Source organism: Lotus japonicus, chromosome 2 (genome assembly GCF_012489685.1).
Source record: "Lotus japonicus ecotype B-129 chromosome 2, LjGifu_v1.2".
NCBI classification, from domain to species: domain Eukaryota; kingdom Viridiplantae; phylum Streptophyta; class Magnoliopsida; order Fabales; family Fabaceae; genus Lotus; species Lotus japonicus.
The window spans coordinates 73,582-92,804 of record NC_080042.1 but is presented as its reverse complement, the minus strand read 5'-3'; the positions used below and the strand labels follow the sequence as shown (position 1 = coordinate 92,804).

General features: G+C 39.7%; 1 protein-coding gene across 1 annotated transcript; it reads left to right on the top strand.

The window, feature by feature from the left end:
* The first annotated feature begins 3,670 nt into the window (after nt 1-3,670).
* LOC130735119 (uncharacterized) lies at nt 3,671-5,420 on the top strand. The gene is made up of 2 exons (XM_057587221.1): nt 3,671-4,264; nt 4,344-5,420. The coding sequence occupies exons 1-2, from the start codon at nt 3,671-3,673 to the stop codon at nt 5,418-5,420; spliced, it is 1,671 nt and encodes a 556-aa protein (XP_057443204.1).
* The last annotated feature ends 13,803 nt before the right edge of the window (nt 5,421-19,223 follow it).

Genomic DNA, 19,223 nt, shown 5'->3' with positions numbered 1-19,223 from the left:
AGCACACAGAGATTTTGTTTTATGCCGTCTTGGCCACCCTTGCCAAGCATGGCCAACCTTGCCTCGTGTTGTCCAGGGCCATTTCTTGAGCGTGGCCACCCTTGGCCAAGCTTTCCTAGTGAAACTTGAGCGTGGCCACCCTTTCCACGCATGCCCAACCTTGCCAAGGGCCATGTCCAGTGAAACTTGAGCTTGGCCACCCTTGCCACGCTTGGCCAACCTTGCAAAGTGTTGGCCTGAGCCATTTCAAGTGAAACTTGAGCTTGGAAGCCAAGCATGGCCCAACCTTGCCTCGTGTAGTCTAGGGCCATTTATTGAGCGTGGCTACCCTTGGCACGCATGGCCAACCTTGCCAAGTGTTGGCCTGGGCCATTTCAAGTCAAACTTGAGCTTGGCCACCCTTGCCAAGTGATGACCCGAGGTTTATTCTATGTTTATCGAGTCCTTCTTATTTATTTCTTTTTCCTTTTTGAGTCCTTTATTGAGTTTTTGAGTCAAGTTGAGTCCCTTTTTAATTCATATTTGCATCTGCATTAGTGTAGTTGTTTTTAGTATTTTTATTTGGTCTTTTTATTAGTTTTAGTTAGAGAGTAATTCCTATGGTCAGTTTTGAGCTGAAGTCCTTTGAGTTCATGAGTGTTAATTGCACATTTGGGGTATTATTTGCTGAATTGAATGAAGGGATGATGAATTATCATGATTAATGACATGTTCCCATGAGTTACATTGTTGTTTTGATGGTTTCTTGAGATTCTTTTCAGGTTTGATAAGTTAAGAGCCATGATGATAGGAGAAGAAGGAGTTACAAAATTGAAGAAAAATCAGATGAGCCACGCATGTGCGCCATATATCCCACGCACATGCGTGGAGTTACTATTGGAAAAACCTGATGCCCACGCATGTGCGCCGTCTGATCCACGCACATGCGTTGAGGCTAAATCTGATGCTGCGAATTGTGCAATTTTGAGCGTGGATTACCGCTGGAAACTCTATAAATAGGGATTTTGTTATTTCTTTTAGGGATCTTTTTACTTTTCTGAGCAAAACTTAAGTTCTATTTTCTTGGAGCTTGTGGGAGGCTTCTTGGCACTCTTGAATTCTATAGCCATGCTTGGCTAGTTTCTCTTTGTACTTTGGGTGAAGTGAACCTTAGCTCTGATTATGGTTTAAACTTCTTATTTTCTTATATGAATAAAGTTTCTTTTCCATGTATCTTTTCTCTGAATCAATATTCTCTTGAGTGCACACAAGTGTTTTGCTTTCTTCTTGCACAACGGAAGTTGGTGAGGATTAAGGGACTTGGGAATAGATTGATTTGTTTGCTATCACTTAGGAATAAGGGAAGAAACTTATTGTGTTGGGCTGAACTTATAAACTTCATTCTTCAATTGAATTGACTAGGAACTAAGGCATTAGGTTTGGCAAATGAAATTGAATGATTTACTTGATTAAGGAATTAACAAGTAGAGGTAGAGGCTATAACATCATGGATAAGGATTCTGAACTTCATATAAGAATTTGATTTGAGAACCATAATTGGACTAAGTGGAGCTTTGCCCAGGGTACTTCTTTATCTGAATTATAATTATTGCTCTTCATCACAAGTGTGTTAAACACAACAAACCCTCAATGTAACATCCTGACTTGACGACTGGCCTCACGGTAACAACACGAGTCTTTTAAGCACGCTTTGTCCTCACTCGCGCGCTTTCCGGGAAAAATTCCCAGGAGGTCACCCATCATAATATTGCTCCAAGGCTAGCACACTTAACCATGGAGTTCTTATGAGTTGGGCTCCCGAAAAGAAGTTGCAACTTGTTGTTATGGGTAGTACAATCAAATCTTTTATGCCCTCCTCAACTGTATAGTCCATCCCTATACAGTCTCGGAATACCTCTTGTTCGGGTGTGAGATCGGTTCATTCATGTGCCCCTCCGCCTAGAAGCCTGCCAGGAGCCGCTCCTTGTCCGTGCCTCGGCACCGGCGATCACTCCCCGCCCTCGTCGGCCCCGGGCGTCACATGAACATTATTGGTACTAAATGGATTTTCAAGAACAAGTCAGATGAGAATGGAGTAGTCACTAGAAACAAAGCGAGATTGGTTGCTCAAGGCTATACTCAGATAGAAGGAGTGGATTTTGATGAAACTTTTGCTCCAGTGGCTAGACTGGAATCTATAAGGCTATTACTGGGAGTTGCTTGTTTGTTAAAGCTTAGACTCTATCAAATGGATGTAAAGAGTGCTTTTCTGAATGGGTACTTGAGTGAAGAAGTATATGTTGAACAACCCAAAGGATTCATAGATCCTCATCATCCAGACCATTTGTACAAGCTGAAGAAGGCCCTGTATGGATTGAAACAGGCTCCAAGAGCATGGTATGAAAGACTCACTGAATTTCTTGTCAGCAATGGCTATTGCAAGGGAGGAATAGACAAGACCCTGTTTGTAAAGAATGACAAAGGCAAGCTCATGATAGCACAGATATATGTAGATGATATAGTATTTGGAGGAATGTCGAACACGATGGTAGAGCATTTCGTTCAACAAATGAAATCTGAATTTGAAATGAGTTTGGTAGGTGAGTTGAATTATTTCTTGGGTCTTCAGGTTAAGCAAATGGAAGATTCTCTTTTCATTTCACAAAACAAGTATGCTAGGAGTATTGTTAAGAAGTTTGGACTAGAAAAGGCAGGTCACAAAAGAACTCCTGCTGCTACACATATCAAGTTATCTAAGGATGAACAAGGAGAAGATGTTGATCAAAGCTTGTATAGGAGCATGATTGGTAGGCTTCTGTATCTTACTGCAAGTAGGATAGACATCACCTTTGCTGTAGGTGCTTGTGCTAGATATCAAGCTGCTCCAAAGACTAGTCATCTCTTGCAAGTGAAGAGAATAATCAAATACGTTAATGGTACATGTGATTATGGTATTCTCTATACACACGATACGAATCCTACTCTTGTTGGTTATTGTGATGCAGATTGGGCAGGAAGTGCTGATGATAGGAAAAGCACATCTGGAGGTTGTTTCTACTTGGGGAACAACTTGATCTCTTGGTTCAGCAAGAAGCAAAATTGTGTCTCCTTGTCAACTGCTGAAGCTGAATATATTGCTGCTGGGAGTAGCGGCACTCAACTCATATGGATGAAACAAATGTTGAAGGAGTATGAAGTCGAGCAGGATGTTATGACATTGTACTGTGACAATCTTAGTGCTATTAATATTTCCAAAAATCCTATTCAATATAGCAGGACCAAGCACATTGGTATCGGACACCACTTCATTAGAGACTTGGTTGAAGATAAAATTATCACTCCAGAGCATGTTCCGACTGAAAAGCAATTGGCGGATATATTTACCAAACCACTTGATTCTATCACGTTTGAGAAATTGAAAGGAAATCTTGGGATTTGCCTCTTTCAAGAAGCATAGCAATTACCGCATCACTTTGCTCTAACGGCTAGTTTTCTCGTAACTACCAATAATTGCTGTTATGACATCATCATCATGATTGCTTCTCATCCACTCAACTGCTATATAATCATCACCAACGACCATGTTTCTATCTTACAACTGATTGAGTTTTTTAATTGTGTAATTATGATTCATCTTTGCTCTTAATTTTTCTTTGATCCTCTGAATCTGCATACTCTGTCATATTTCACCATGTCTCAAGTCTCAAGAAAGCAAGACTCCATCAAAGGCAATATTGAGAAGACATCTTCTGGAGTCAAGGTTATGGGATTGAATACGCAATCCTCTGCTCAATCCAAGAAGGATTCTGGAAGAAAGAATTCAAGAACTCCTGCCAGAAAGTGCTACAAGTCGAGTACGAGATCTCAGGGCACTCGTGACTCACCTGTGTTTGAGGATGTTTCTCATGAAATTTCCTCTGCGGATGAAGAGGCAGATGTTGAGGCTTCTGCTCATCAAACTGAAGTTCATGTATCCAATGTGGCTGATAAGGAGAATTCACCATCTCTGGATTCATCCTCTGAGTCCAAGAACTCAGAACTAGAGAATGAAGCCCACGAGGCGGTCTCTTCTGAGGAGTCTACCAAATCTCCTCCATCTGTTCATGAAATTTCAGATGCTGATGACTCAGATGATGTTCCTCTGGCAAGTGTTGCTGCCAGGATGAAGAATAGAATAAGGGTTCCTGTTGAAGACACCCCCTCTGGTTCACAAAAGAAGGCCAAATCCACTATGGATGTGAAGAGCAAAGGTAAACAAAAGGCTGTGGATTACTCACACAAGAAGGTAAAGAAAACTTGCTGAGAAGAAGAAAATTCCAAGGATTGATTTGGAATCTAAGTCTGATGTTGAAGTCGATGTTCAGGACATTCGGACTTCTGAAAAGAAGAAATTCTCTGGTAAGCAAATTCCTTCAGATGTTCCTTCTTTCCCTATTGATAATGTTTCCTTTCATGCTGCTGAGAATGTTCTCATGTGGAAATATGTTTGCAACCACCGGATTGCAAAAGAAAGGGAGATTGGCAAGGATGTGCTTAAGTGTAAGATGATTGTTGCTCTCATTGACCGAGCTGGTCTAAGGAAGACAGTCATGGATATTGGAAAATGTTATGAGAAGTTAGTGAAAGAGTTCCTAGTTAATTTGACAGATGATGTTGGCATTCCTAGAAGTGCTGAATTCAGGAAAGTTTATGTGCGAGGGAAATGTGTAACTTTTTCTCCTGCTATGATCAACCAAGCCCTTGGAAGAAGTGTTGTGGAGTTTGTTGAGGAAGAATTGTCTTTGGACAAGGTTGCCAAGGAACTCACTGCTGGACAAGTGAAGAAGTGGTCTGCTAAGAAGCTTTTATCTACAGGGTTATTGAGTGTGAAGTATGCTATTCTGAACAGGATAGGAGTGGTGAATTGGATCCCTTCTCATCATACCTCTGCTGTCTCTGCAATTTTAGCCAAACTGATCTACAGAATTGGGATTGAGGTGCCTTTTGATTTTGGCTCTTTGGTGTTTGCTCAAACTTTGAAACATGCAGAAACTTGTGCTGTACAGCTGCCTATTTCTTTCCCTTCACTCTTGACTGCTATCATCCTGAAGCAGCATCCTGATATACTCAGAATGGATGATATGGCTTTTCCTAAGGGTACTCCCATCACTTTGGATCATCGCTTGTTCCTGGATCCCCATGTCCTGGATATTGATATGCCATCTCGCAGGACATCAATTCCTGTTTCAATGTCTGCTTCTAGAACTCAGAGTGTTATTGCTGAATTAGGGGATCTTTCAAAGGAGCTACAGGTGTCTATCAAGGTTGCTACTGAGAGGAAGCTGAAGGTGGATACTTTGATTGTTAAGCTTAAAGAGGAGGCAGGTCACGAGGGTGAGTCTAGAAGTGATGCTGTAGAGGAGGAAGGATCTGAGGAAGAGGAGTCTTCATCTGAAGCTTAAATTGTAGTTTTAGTCCTCTTTTGTTTGTCAGTTGGATTTATTTCACTTACAACCTTTGCCAAATTTATGCTAAAAAGGGGGAGTAGTTAGCAGATCCATGTTGAAGACATTAGTTAGAAGATTCATGTTGAAGACTGTGTTTTGTTTTCTGTTTCTGCTTCTGGTTTCTATTATTTAGCAGGTTTATGTCAAGACAGTGTGACAATGCTATGTTTGTTCAAGTTCTGCTGGTGTGCTTGTCTAACTTGGAAGTTAATAATTATGTGCTGCTATGGTTATGATTTATGCACTTCAAGCAGTTTATATGTGTTCTGTTGGATGCTTCATTTGAGGGGGAGTTCCTCTATGTCTGCATATGAAGAAGCATTGTTTTGAGGGGGAGTGTTGTTTTTGTTCTGTTCCGCTGCTGATTCTGTGTGTTTTTTCCCTCTCTGGTTATGAAGTTGTTTTTAGGCAAAATTTGACAAAGGGGGAGATTGTTGTTCCTTTTGTTGTCATGCATTTTGCTAAAAACAACCTGATGTCGAAGCAGATGTCTTGACATCTAATTCTGTAAAGCTAGGACATTCATTCACTGGCTGGCACGCATTGTGGGTCCCTTCTGTTATCTGTTAAAGATTTGGTTGTTGTTACTTGAGGTTCAAGTAACTGATTAAAGGCAGTTCTTTGCGGGTTGTTTATTGTTGAAACAAATCTATGATTAAAGATTTGGTTCTATCTTATACTCGGTTGTTACGCAAATCATATCTTGGAAGATTGCGTTTGAAGTTGTGTGGATCAATTCTGTTCTTCAGCTCAGCTAACCCTAGTGTCGCCTCTGCTGAATTATAAATAGAACGAAGACCTAAAATGTAAGACCCAAGTTTTTAGCTTGGAATAAATTAGTGAAAGGACAAGAACCTTAGGAAAAGATTAATTTCAAAGATCTTCCACCCTTGGAACACTATAGGAATAAATTCCAAAGATCTTCCACCCTTGGAACACTATAGGAATAAATTCCAAAAATCTTCAGAGAAATGTTAGAACTTCTCTTAATCCTTATATAACAAGCGTTTCAAGGTGAAACCCTAGGATCTACGAACGTCCGATTCCAATCATCGGAAGTTTGCCGAAACTAAAACCCTGATAGTTCAAGAACCCTAAAATGAACGGTCGAGGAAGACTTTTTCTATTCGGAGCTTCAGATGAAGATTCCACACGCGTATGCCCACTCTAATCGACGTTCCAAATCTTTCTTCAGAAGGAAGTTTCTGCATCCGAGGTCAAAATCATAAAGTGCATTAAGTGCATTTTAAGTCGGTAAACATTAAAAAACAAGCCTCGAAAACCAAAAATCATACTGATATTTGTTTGAAGAAATAGAAGATTCAGCGGGAAGAATATCGTGTCTAAAATACGTTGGAATCAGTAGGAAAAATCGGAATCGCGAAATAATCATTTTCTCACGTTTTCAATTTCCTATATATAGGACTTCAAAAACTCAAAAAAATCACACCATCCTTTTCATTTTCTTTGTTGGCCGTGGGTGAGCTTGAGGGAGAAAGGAGGAAGAGTTTTTTTCCGGTTCTTGCCTGATCGTTGCTCTGTTCGTTGCTACGCGTAGGCCTCGAGGTACTGATGTTATTTCTTTCTTCTGATCTTAAATTCCGTCGCTTTTTGTTATGTCTTTCTGTGCTCCAAGTTTTGAGCTTTTTGTAAAACTGTCAAAATAGGTTGATTTTAGTGTCTAAATATATTCTCTTCGTACCCAAGAGTACTTCTAGCGGATTACATTTTGCCGAATGTCGCCGAAATGCCGCCGGAATTCATTTCTGTAGGAAATACCCATTTTTGGCTAAAGTTCCGTCCTTTGGGCTTAAAACTCTCGACTGAGCTTAGCGTTAGTAGGATTAGTCGTCATAATCGTCGTTGGTATCGACCCCATCTAATTTGTTTTTCGAAATTCTGATTTTGAGTTTCCGAGCTAAAAATATTGACCAAAATACCCCTGTGACAGTTTTCGATCCGATAATTTTTCTGAGAGTTTCCCTGGCCTAGATATCGCCTAAGAATACCTAGGAATCGATTTAGATCGAAGAAAAAGTTCGGAAACCCTATTTTCCATAGTGGCCGAAACCTATTTGCTTGGGTACCGTGTCCAAAAATAATTTTTGGGTCTCTATAACCTGAGCCATTGCGTAGCTCTTTCGATTGTCAAAATTTTGGCGCTGGTTTCGTGTCATTCCGAGTTCTGTAGCTCGAGTTATGCTCGTTTTAGCGAACGAAGTCTCCGTTGTCAATTTGTGCTTAAATAGGAACTCTAAAGCTTTAAAAGCTTTCTTTACGATTTCGATTAGTATTGTTAGATCGTGTTGCTTCTAGTGAAGCTTGTGTTGATGATTGTGTTTCCTTGTTCTAGGTTCACAACTTCCATGCCCAACTTCTACTCACGAAGGTAAGGGTAACTCGGTTTTAGAGTGTCTTTGAGTCCTGCATGCTTTTATCGCACTGCATGCGTTTGAGATGAAGATGTTTATATTGATTGGCATTGGATTATGATTATTATGCTTGCAATGTTGTATGCTTGCTTATATTGACTGTTTCTAAGGCTTTTGCCAAACGTTTTCTGAAGGCTTCGGCCGAGTAAACTTATTGAGACGTGTGTCTCTGTTTTCTGAGAGGCTTCGGCCGTTTACTGGTTTCTGTCATTGAACTGTGTTGGTATGCAATTGAATTGAGTTATGCTTGTTGGAAATATGAATAACATGTGGTTTAAATTACCCAAGTGGCAATGAGGAGGTGTGGTCCTATCATTGTCCCGTCTTGTGTGGCGTATATGCGGCGGTCAGGTGATTGTGTTCACCTGGTTGTCCTGCCTTGTGTGGCGATAAGCGGCAATGAGGTGATTGTGTTCACCCGGTTGTCCCGCCTTGTGTGGCGCAATAAGTGGCGGTCAGGTGATTGTGTTCACCTGGTTATCCCGTCTTGTGAGACGTTAAGTGGCGATGAGGAGGTGTGGTCCTATCATTGTCCCGCCTTGTGTGGCGCAATAAGTGGCTGTCAGGTAATTGGGTTCGCCTGGTTGTCCCGCCTTGTGTGGCGCAATAAGTGGCTGTCAGGTGATTGGGTTCGCCTGGTTGTCCCGTCTTGTGTGACGAATAAGTGGCGGTCAGGTGATTGTGTTCGCCTGGTTGTCCCGTCTTGCGAGACGTTATTGTTTGATTGATATTGTTGATATCTGATTTGATGTTGTATTGTTGAGGTTGTCGATATCTGAATTGAGATTATATTGTTGAGGTTTTTGATATCTGATTTGATGTCATATGTTAAGTTGTTGATATATGAGTTTAGTTATGTTGCTAGTTTATTTACCATGATAGGCACTTAAATTTGAATAGCATGATTTTCTCTTTCATACATGGTAATTGCATGGAGTTAACCCTTTCTATTTGCTACTTGTTGTTTGGGCGCTTAACGCTATTAGGCGATGGTGAGCCTTCCGCTGAAGCTTAGCCGTTCGAGTTGGAGACCGTGACCGTGGGCGGTCGTGTAAAGGTGGATGAAGCGGTTGCTTCTTCTTTTTGGTGGACTATGTCTGAGTTTCTTTTCTCCATCTGAAAACTCTGTTGTTTAAACCTTATCTTCGCCACTGTTTCAGTGAGCGTACTTATTTTGGAAACCTGCTTACGATATTGTAAGACACTATTATTATATGTCGGGAACGGGTCGTTGAATAAAGTCTATGTTATGTATTCAATCATGTTCAGTTGTTTCGAAAAGGAAAAAATATATTGTGTTTTCTTAGGATTACGAAATAGTCCTTAGATTTTGTTAGGTAACTAATGTGACTCCTCAGTTGAGAAATTGGGGCGTTACATAAAACGTGAAGTCACCAGAGCTAAGATTGAAGATCAAGTGTTTTAGGATTGTGAGTTGTGCTTTGTTCTTGTTATTTGTGAACTGTTCTTGCTCCCTGATTCTATAAAGCGAGTTTCAGTTCTGTGTTGAGTTTGATTGTTCAAACACTTTTGTTATTTGTATTCACCAATCACTGTGGTAGTGATTGAGAGAAAGTGAGAGGGGCTCTCATACTTAGGTTGAGATACTAAGTAGAAATACAATGGGTAGATTAGGAAAAGAACAATGAACTGGTTGTGTTCATGTGTGTCTGTAGTTCCTGAATCTTGAGATAGTGGATTTCCTTTCTTTAGGCTTAGCCCTCCAGACGTAGGTTTCACTGAACTAGGTTACCAATTCTTGTGTCTTGTTACTTTTGTGTTTAACTTTTACTGATACTGTGTGATTGTTGTCATAATCGATTGTCCTGAGATCGCATACGACATTGTTCTAAGGGAACTAGAATTCAATTGATATCTGTAAGACCCAAGTTTTTAAGTTTATACTGTTGGTCAATCTGCAAGTGTACAGAATCTACCCGGTTTTAAATTATCGAACCACAGGGAATTAGATTGCAAATTCAGTTTAAGATTCAAGTTCAAGGTTGAAAAGCAAGTAAAATTCAGTTTTAATGATTGGTTGTTTCTTGAGTTTGTAAAAAGACAAGTGATCAAGTAATAAAGCGATTGAAATTCAGAGATGAGATTGCCTTGGGTTCTTGTTCAACTATTTCAGTTTTAGCAAACCTTCCTATTCAATTAATCCTGAGTCTCTCCTTGATGTTCTAGCCTAGATAGTCATCTATCGATGCCTCGTAAAGAAAACCCTTTCTAATCAAAAGATAGATTCAATTCCTTGATAACCTAAACATTTGTTAGAAGCACTAAGCATGTAATTCAGGCCAACAAACCTCAACCCTTCCTCTATTCCTAGCAGCAAGTATAGAAGAGGTAATCTCACAACAAGTCCCAATTCTATAACAAACTATCGTTATGAATATAGAAAAGTAAAAAGCTAGCATGCATTCAAGCCTGAGAGATAAAGCATAGGAGTGAGATTCAAGGGTTACTCAGAACAACATGAATAGAAAAGGAATGAAAGCTAAAACATCCAAAGTCTTACAAAGAACCCAAAACAAAAGGGGTTTTAGCCAAGCATGGCTATGAAATCCATACAAGAAGATAAAGATGAAACCTGAAACATAGGGCTTAGGGAAAGCTCCTCAAGCTCCAGAACTCAAACCCTCTCTTCTAACTTATGAAAATATGATAAAATGACAAAAGGTTCCAAAAGAAATGACAAAAAGCCTATTTATAGGCAAACAGGTCGAGTCTGGGCGCTCAGGCGCCAATTAAGCACGCCTGAGCGCCAATTCCAAGCTGAAAACATGCTCTCTGGAAGGCAATTGGCGCTCAGGCGCTCAATAGGAGCGCTCAGGCGCCAATTCCTTTCTAGCATCATGTAAACATCGATCCAATTGGCGCTCAGGCGCTCAACACGAGCGCCTGAGCGCTCTCTACATGCTAGAAAGCCTCTTGACCTTCTTCTTAACTCCCCTTTAAGCCTCCCTTCAATTTTCCAAGCCTTTTGACCTTCATTCTTCATCAGTTTTCAGACCTAGCTGCTTGGGAACAAAGCAAGGAAAATATCTAGGATTTCCAAGAGTTTATTAGCACAAAAGACCCTCAATTCAAGTAGAAAAGATATGCAAGTCTTAAACTTACTTAAAATGCATGAAAGGTCCCTATAAAACTATGAAATTACCAAAACAAAGTAGAAACACAAATAAAGATAAAAATGCATGAGAATGCATGAAACACTACATGAGACTCAACAAAAAGACTCAAAACAAACTAAGAAATGACCCTAAAAACACTACTAAACTAGGGTCATCATATACCAAGTGAATAAAATTCTTATTCGCGATTAGGTTTGATGTATCATGAAGGAATACCTGAACAAGAGTTTATCGAATGGAATAAATTTATGAAGGAGAAAGTTCAGGAAAAGTCTAAGGATTGTATCAAAATCGATAAAAGGTATAGCACGATCGATATACTCTTAAACCTAGGGCAAAAACACTAGTAAACAACTAATTTACACTTAAAGGCACGATGGAAACTAATTCCAAAAATCTTCAGAGAAATGTTAGAACTTCTCTTAATCCATATATGACAAACGTTTCAAGGCGAAACCCTAGAATGTACGAACGTCCGATTCCAATCCTCGGAAGTTTGCCGAAACTAAAACCCTGATAGTTCAAGAAACCTAAAATCAACCGACGATGAAGACTTTTCTATTCGGAGCTTCAAATGAAGATTCCACACGCGTACACCCATTTCTCTTGATGTTTTCAATCTTTCTTCAGAAGGAAGTTTTCTCTTCCGACATTCACTGCAAAAAGTAACTTATCGGGTAAAATAGATTTACACCGACTTTGCATTATTCACCTAAATTCCAAGAAACCTCTTTCTAGTTTTGGAATTCTTTGCCAAAACCTATCTTAGAATTCACGGAGAATGAAGCCGGAAAAATCGGAATCGTGAAACTTTCATTTTCCCGCGTTTTTCCATCCTCTATATATAGCAAGAAAATGAGAAATTTTCACAAAACTTACCCATTTTCTTCCCAAAACCCGCGAGCTTCATTAGAGGAGGAGGAGAAGAATATTTTTGCCATTTCTTGCTTGATCGTCGATTCAACAATTGCTACTTGAAGGTACGAGGTATAGTCGCTAATCTTTACCTCTGATCGTCGTTTCCGTAGCTTTTCACTATGTCTTTCTGTGCTCCTAGTTTTGAGGTTTTTGCAAAACTATCCAGATAACTTCATCTTTCTATCTAAACATCTTCTCTACGTGCCCAAGAGCATGTTTAGCGAATAATATTACTCCGATTCTCGAAAAACTACCGTCGAGTTTCAATTCTGCTTCGAATACCCATTTTGGGACAAAGATTCATCCTTTGGGCTGAAAACTATCGCCTTAGCTTAGTGCTAGTAGGATTAGTCCTCATAAACGTCGTTGGTGACGTCCCCATCCAATTTGCTTTTTGAAATTCCAATTTTGAAATTCTGAGCTAAAAATATTGACCAAAATACCCCTGCGACAGTTTTCGATCCGATAATTTTTCCGAGTTTAGATTACCCTTAGTTACGGCTAATGATAACCTAGGAACCAAGTTTGATTGAAGAAAAATCGACACACACAATTGTGAATTGTGGCCGAGAGCTACCCTAGGAGAGGAGGAAAATTTCTTTTTCGAAAACTTGTCCTTTCGCGCTAGATTATCGTACCTCGAAGTATATGCTACTTCGTGTAACCTTAGTGAGTATTGATTGCTGAGTTTCTGATAGATTTTGATGGAATTCTGTGGTTTTTACTCTAAAGGTTCTTTTGAGGAATTTTCCGAAGAACAAGGAGCTGATTGTGAAGGAGCATTCGAAGAGAACCCTGGAGAATCTACTGGTGAGGGCTACTCCCTGAACCATTAGTTAATGCTTTAGGTGTCGACGCTTTCGACTTGATTTACTGTTTATGCACTTGTTTGTGTTTGACTGGGAAAAATGTTTTCTGAGGCTTCTGCTGACAATGTAGATTATTCATCTACTGACTGTTTTCGAGATTGAATTACATGGTTAATCTAGGATGTGTGATACTTGCTTATATGCTAAGTGCTACGTGGTTATTCTAGGATGTGTTGATGTATATATGACATGTTTGTTGACTGTGCTGATTTAACTATGCCTTTTCATATATATCTGTGGTACTGAGGAGTGAGAATAACGGGCAAGTCATGCCGAATTTTTATGAGAATTTTAAGAAAGTTTGACAGTACGAACGGAGATTCGGGCCTTGTATTGTTTCATTGGATCGAGACATTTCTGGGAGTTATTTGGGATTAGGAGATCTTGAAAACTCATAAGATTTGCGATAAGACAAAATGGAAACTATTTTATAAGAAAAACTCATAAGACATTAACCAACCTCTAAATCTTTAAATAATGATAATAATCTCGAAGGAAAAGCTTATGTAACACCCCGATTTCGGTGGCGTCACTTTAGTAACCAAAAAGAAACTAAATGCGGAAAAACGTGAATTTTTTTTTTTTTTGATAATAGAACCAAAGACTGAAAGAAATAAACTACCAACAAAAGATAACAGAACTAATGTACAATAATAATTACAGCCCCCGCTGTAAGTAGCAACCTCGTCACGAGTAACCTCCAGTGACGGCAAGTAGAAAAGGGTAACGCCCGTAGGCAAAATGTACAATCCCAAAAGGATAGGTCAAGTGTCAGCAACACAAGCCCTCAAAGATAAGAATAAGTCAGAGCTATGACACTAACACCCAACCTTAGTAGACCCTAAACACCCATACCCTATACTTCTATCGTCGACCCTCATCTGGTCATGCATTCAGTCCGGGTCCACATCGAAGGCTCAGTAGTAGTCATTTCGCTCCGGGTCTTCCCCGTACGACGAAGCATCACGAAACAATCCGTCAACGGCATCTGACAAAAAGGGCATACATAGCCCCCCAAACACAGGTAGCACGTGCAAGGGTCAACTTACGGAATATAGCATGGAGAATACCAGACAACAGATAAAGTATAAGGGGTATATATATATATATATATATATATATATATATATATAGTCAGAAATTGTAATACCTTTGTTCTTGTGAGAACCTCTGCCTCTTCCTCTGGATGAGGAAGAGCCTTTGGAGGCCATCTTATGATCTGCCCTGCAAATATTCACGAGTGAGGAAATCAGGGAGAGAATTTGAAGATCCTTTTATATATTCAATTTCAAAGTCAAAAACACTTAAAATAGCTTGCCATCTGGCGAAGATATGTTTTGAAGCTAAGTTTTTGACATCTTTTTGTAAAATGAGCCAAGAGTGTTTGAAATTCTGATTTTGTAGACCAAGGATTGTATTCTCCCAAGCTTTCATATAGTCCCAATAGTTGAAACCTACAGGGTCAAAGTTCTGAGAGAATTTTTTGTAACCATTTGGATTAGGTCCAAAGTCAGTGGGACGAAGGACACGGAGAATTTGGAGTGTAGAATGAGTGATAAGGGAGTTATCAGATTTATCCCTAAAGTGTTTGATTTCTACACTGTTTGTATCTATAAGGATAAACTCATAGAAAATTTGGGATTTGTTTGGGTGAATGGGATCAAGGTGATTTGGGAAGAGTTTAATGCCAATTTTGTTGGCAAGGTCGACTCCTCCAGAGCTATCCCACCATTCTGGTTCAATAAAAGTTTGGAATTTGGAGTTTATTTTGGCTAGATAACCGGTATTTTGGTTAGGTTGACTGGGTTGAGCAACAACGGGTTTTTTCCCGCAATGAGTTGCTAAGGTTTTGGTTTTATCAATGATGGCTTGGAGAGATTGAAGGTCATCATCTTCTTCTGTCATGCTAGCCCAGGATTTTTTGGGTAAATTGATGAGTCCCTGAGGAACATTATCCAGGCCTGCTTGTTTGAGGGCAAGGAGAGTTGGAATTGATAAAGCATAATCTGCTTTGGTTTGTTTTGGTTGGGGAGATTGATTTTGAGCAGTGGGCTCAGATTTTTGATTTTGGACAGTGGGTCCAGATTGATGGGCAGTGGGCCCAGAGAGGATTAAGTCAGAAATTGTAATACCTTTGTTCTTGTGAGAACCTCTGCCTCTTCCTCTGGATGAGGAAGAGCCTTTGGAGGCCATCTTATGATCTTGCAAATATTCACGAGTGAGGAAATCAGGGAGAGAATTTGAAGATCCTTTTATATATTCAATTTCAAAGTCAAAAACACTTAAAATAGCTTGCCATCTGGCGAAGATATGTTTTGAAGCTAAGTTTTTGACATCTTTTTGTAAAATCTCTTTGGCAGATTTGCAGTCCACCCGGACCAAGAATTTTTGATTGATCAAATCAGATTGAAATTTTGAAATAGACAAAACGATTGCTAAAACTTCTTTTTTGACAGTAGAATAATTCTGCTGAGCAGGGTTCCAATGCTTTGAAGTAAAAGCAATAATTTGTTCCTTGTCAGAAACCTTTTGTTTCAAAATGCCACCAAAACCAATATCAGAGGCATCAGTTTCAATAATTTTGAAAGCTTGAGGATTAGGGAGATAAAGACAAGGGAGATTCTTGACACGAAGTTTGATTTGTTTGACCACATTGGTATGAATATCGGACCAAGGTGGAGGATCCTTCTTGAGTCTATCATGAAGGGGTTTGATTATGGTACTGAGTTGAGGACAGAAATCCGCAACATAATTGAGACAACCCAAGAATCTCTGTAATTGGGTTTTGTCAATGATTTGATCAGGGAATTTATCAGTGAACTCGATGGCTCTATTGATCGGAATGATGGTTCCTTGGTGGATATTGTGACCAAGGAATCTGATTTTGGTTTGGAACAAACTGACTTTTGTCTTGGAAACAGCCAAGCCATTCCTTTTGATAACAGAGATGAACGTATTAAGATGTTTGAAATGTTGATCAAGAGTTTGGGAAAAGATTAGAACATCGTCAATGTAGACAATAGTGAATTTGGAATAAGGATTGAAGATTTCGTTCATAATCCTTTGGAATTCAGAAGGGGCGTTCTTTAGCCCAAAAGGCATAACGTTCCACTCATACTGCCCAAAAGGAACAGTAAAAGCAGTTTTATACCTATCCTTCTCTTGCAATTGGATTTGCCAAAATCCAGATTTCATGTCGAATTTTGAAAAGACCTTAGCATCATGCAGTCTGGCTAAGAGATCTTTCTTGTTGGGGATAGGATATCTAATCCAACAAAGGGCTTGATTGAGAGGTTTGTAGTTAATAACCAGCCTAGGGGTTCCTCGTTCTATCTCAGCTTGTTTGTTGACATAGAAGGCTGCACAGGACCAAGGGCTCTTACTCCTGCGAATAAGTTTCTTTTCGAGGAGATCATTGATTTCCTTTTGGCAGAAATGAAGAAGTTCTTCATTCATTTGAATAGGTCTAGCCTTGGTTGGGATCTGTTTGTCTGAAAATTCTTTTTCATAAGGAAGTTCCACCATATGGCTCTTCCTTTCCCAAAAGGCGTTGGGTAAATCAGAACAGATGCTGGATTGAATATTTTCCAAAATATCCTCAATCCTTGATTTAACAGAAGGTTGTTGCAATTGCTCCTCAATGGTTCTGTAAGAGATTTCTTCCTTGAGGAAGTTGATCTGCTTCTCCTTGTAGGATATGACGTTCAAAGTCTTATCTATGGGAGGTTCAGAGAATTTGAACAAGATAGGTTGTCCAAGATGCTGAACAGTGATGCCGTTTTCGTCAGTATTATAGGGGAAGAGTTTCTTAATGAAAGGGGTCCCTATAATGATTTTTTGACTCAAATTTCTGACTAACAGAAATGGAGTTTCGATTTCAAGACTACCATTTTTTATGATAGCTGAGGGGATTTTAACATGGATGAAGAATTTCTGAATGGTGACCTGGTTAATATTCTCCAGAAAGTCTTCACAATTGTCGTTAGGAGCAGGATTGGAATTAGGTATAGAAGAATCATCTTCTTCATAATTTTTAGTCAGTTTCTCCAAAATAAGTTGCTGACTTTTTTGGATTTGCTTGAGACTTTTGGGAGGCCTATCTTCAAGAGTAGATCTGAGGCGTTCCAAATAGATTTTCTTTTCCTCAGGATCAGGGATAGAATTAATAGCTCTGAAGAGAAGATCTTGTTCATTCGTCAAAGTGTTGATGGACAAGGTATTAACGGAAGATGATGATTGAGAATCATCATTCTGAATTTGATTTAGGTCTTCCGAGACCTCAGAATCCGAAGGATTAGATTCTTCTTCATCAGAAGTTTGAATGAGAAGATTGTTGATCTTGTCTTCAATTTCAGGTTCAAGATGAAGCTCAGAGATTTTCTTTTTGAGTCTGCAATACCTGCTAATATGGCCCGGCTTGCCGCAGTTGTAGCAGGTAACATCTTTTCCTTGAGAGGGTCTAGTCTCAGGAGGATTCTTTGGAATTTGCGAAGATTGGGGTTTTGATCTAGGCTTGGGTTTCCTATGATCATTCTTGTTAGATCTCTTTCTCCATTGTTGTTTGGGAGGAGGATCTTGCTTTATGGGTTTAGGTTTCTTGGGACAACCTTGAATTCCAAATTGTTCGCAGAAAGTACCCAAATCCCTGCGATTTTGAGACTTCTCCTTAGTGAGTTGCTGTTGGATTTTGTCATCCTGACAGATTTTGAGAGCAACTCTTTGAATGATAGCTATGAGCTGTCCATAACTAAGGGTGTGATATGGGATTTCTCCCCCCGGATTTTGGCTTCTAAGTTTCTCACGAACTTTGTCGCCAAAAGATTTAGGAAGACCAGCCAGGAATTTCTCTTTCCAGAAGGCTTGTTGGCTGTCTTCACGGGTGTAAACTCTGGTTAGGAAGGTATCTTTATACCACCTGAAATCACCCAAAGATTTGCACTTAAGATTGGACAAAAGATCACCAGATCTGTCCTTGATGAGGGAAGGATCTCCAACAAAATGTTGGGCTATGGTAAAGATTAAGGAGTTGACAGCATCAGAGATGAATTTGCCATCTTCCATGATAGGATTACCTTCTTCATCAGTCTTGACAGCGGTCAAGATCTGATCCTTCTCGTCTTGAGTGAGATAATTATCCTGTAAGGCCCAAGTTTTAACGCTTTGGATAAGTGAATAAAATAAAAAAGTTATTTGATTAAGATAAATTTGGGAAGGAAAGAGGTTCAGGAAAAGTCCAAGAATGTATCGAAAAACCGAAAGAGTTATAGCACGACTAACATACGCTTAATCCTAGGTCGAAGGTATTAGTGAATAGTTAATTTACGCTTTAGGACACGATGGAAACTAATTCCAAAAATCCTCAGAGAAATGTTAGAACTTCTCTTTTCCGTCCTTAAACAACTATTTCGATGCGAAATCCTGGAAAGTACGAACGTCAAATTCCAATTCTCGGAAGTTTGCCGAAACGGAATCCCTGATAGTTCGAAAAACCTAAGATCGACAGACGATGAAGACTTTTTCTATCCGGAAACTCAAATGAAGATTCCACCCGCGTTCTCCTACTTCTCTCATCATTCCTAATCTTCTTCAGAAGGAAGTTTTCTCATCCGACGATCACTGCAAAAAGTAGTTTTTCGGGATAAACCGACTTACACCGACCTATGCCGATTTTGGATCTTTTGGTTTAATTCCAAGGATCCTATTTTGAGTTCTGGAATTCTGTCGCCAGAACCTATCTTAGAATGCGCAGAGGAACGCGCAGGAAAAATCGGAATCGCAAAAAAATCATTTTTCCGTTTTTTCCAAAACCTATAAATAGCCTGAAAATTAGATTTTTGAGAAAAAAACCCATTTTCCCCCACCCCCAAAACCGCGAGTTCCTAGAGAGAGAGAGAGATCCAGATCTTCGTCGTTTCTTGCCCGTTTGCTTCACCGTTCGTCACTAATCGAAGACCTCGAGGTAGGTAATCTATACTCTCCTTCGAATCGTCGTTTCTGTCCATTTCTCCTGCGACTTTCTGAGTTCAAAATTTTGAGGTTTTTGAAAAACTGTTCAAATCAGCTGATTTCAGCGTCTAAACTTCTTCCCTGCATGCTCCTGAGCGTGTTCTGCGGATTAGATTTTGTCAAATGTCGACGAAATGCCGCCGGGATCAATTTCTACCCTAAATACCCATTTTTCGGCAAAGTCGCAACCTTTACGCTCTAATCTATCGACTTGGCTTAGTGCTAGTAGGATTTGTCGTCATAAACGTCGTTGGGGACGCCCCCATCCAATTTGTTTTTCAAAAATCCAATTTTGAAATTCTGAGCTAAAAATAATGACCAAACTGCCCCTATATCAGTTTTCGATCCGAAAATTTTTCCGAGCCTAGAACCGTCTTAGTTACGGCTTATGTTAAC

Bases quoted from the DNA above. Each gene is read 5' to 3' on its own strand.
- LOC130735119 (XM_057587221.1), top strand. From the start codon at position 3,671: ATGTCTCAAGTCTCAAGAAAGCAAGACTCCATCAAAGGCAATATTGAG. The intron at 4,265-4,343 runs GTAAAGAAAACT...GTCGATGTTCAG, and splicing joins TGGATTACTCACACAAGAAG to GACATTCGGACTTCTGAAAA.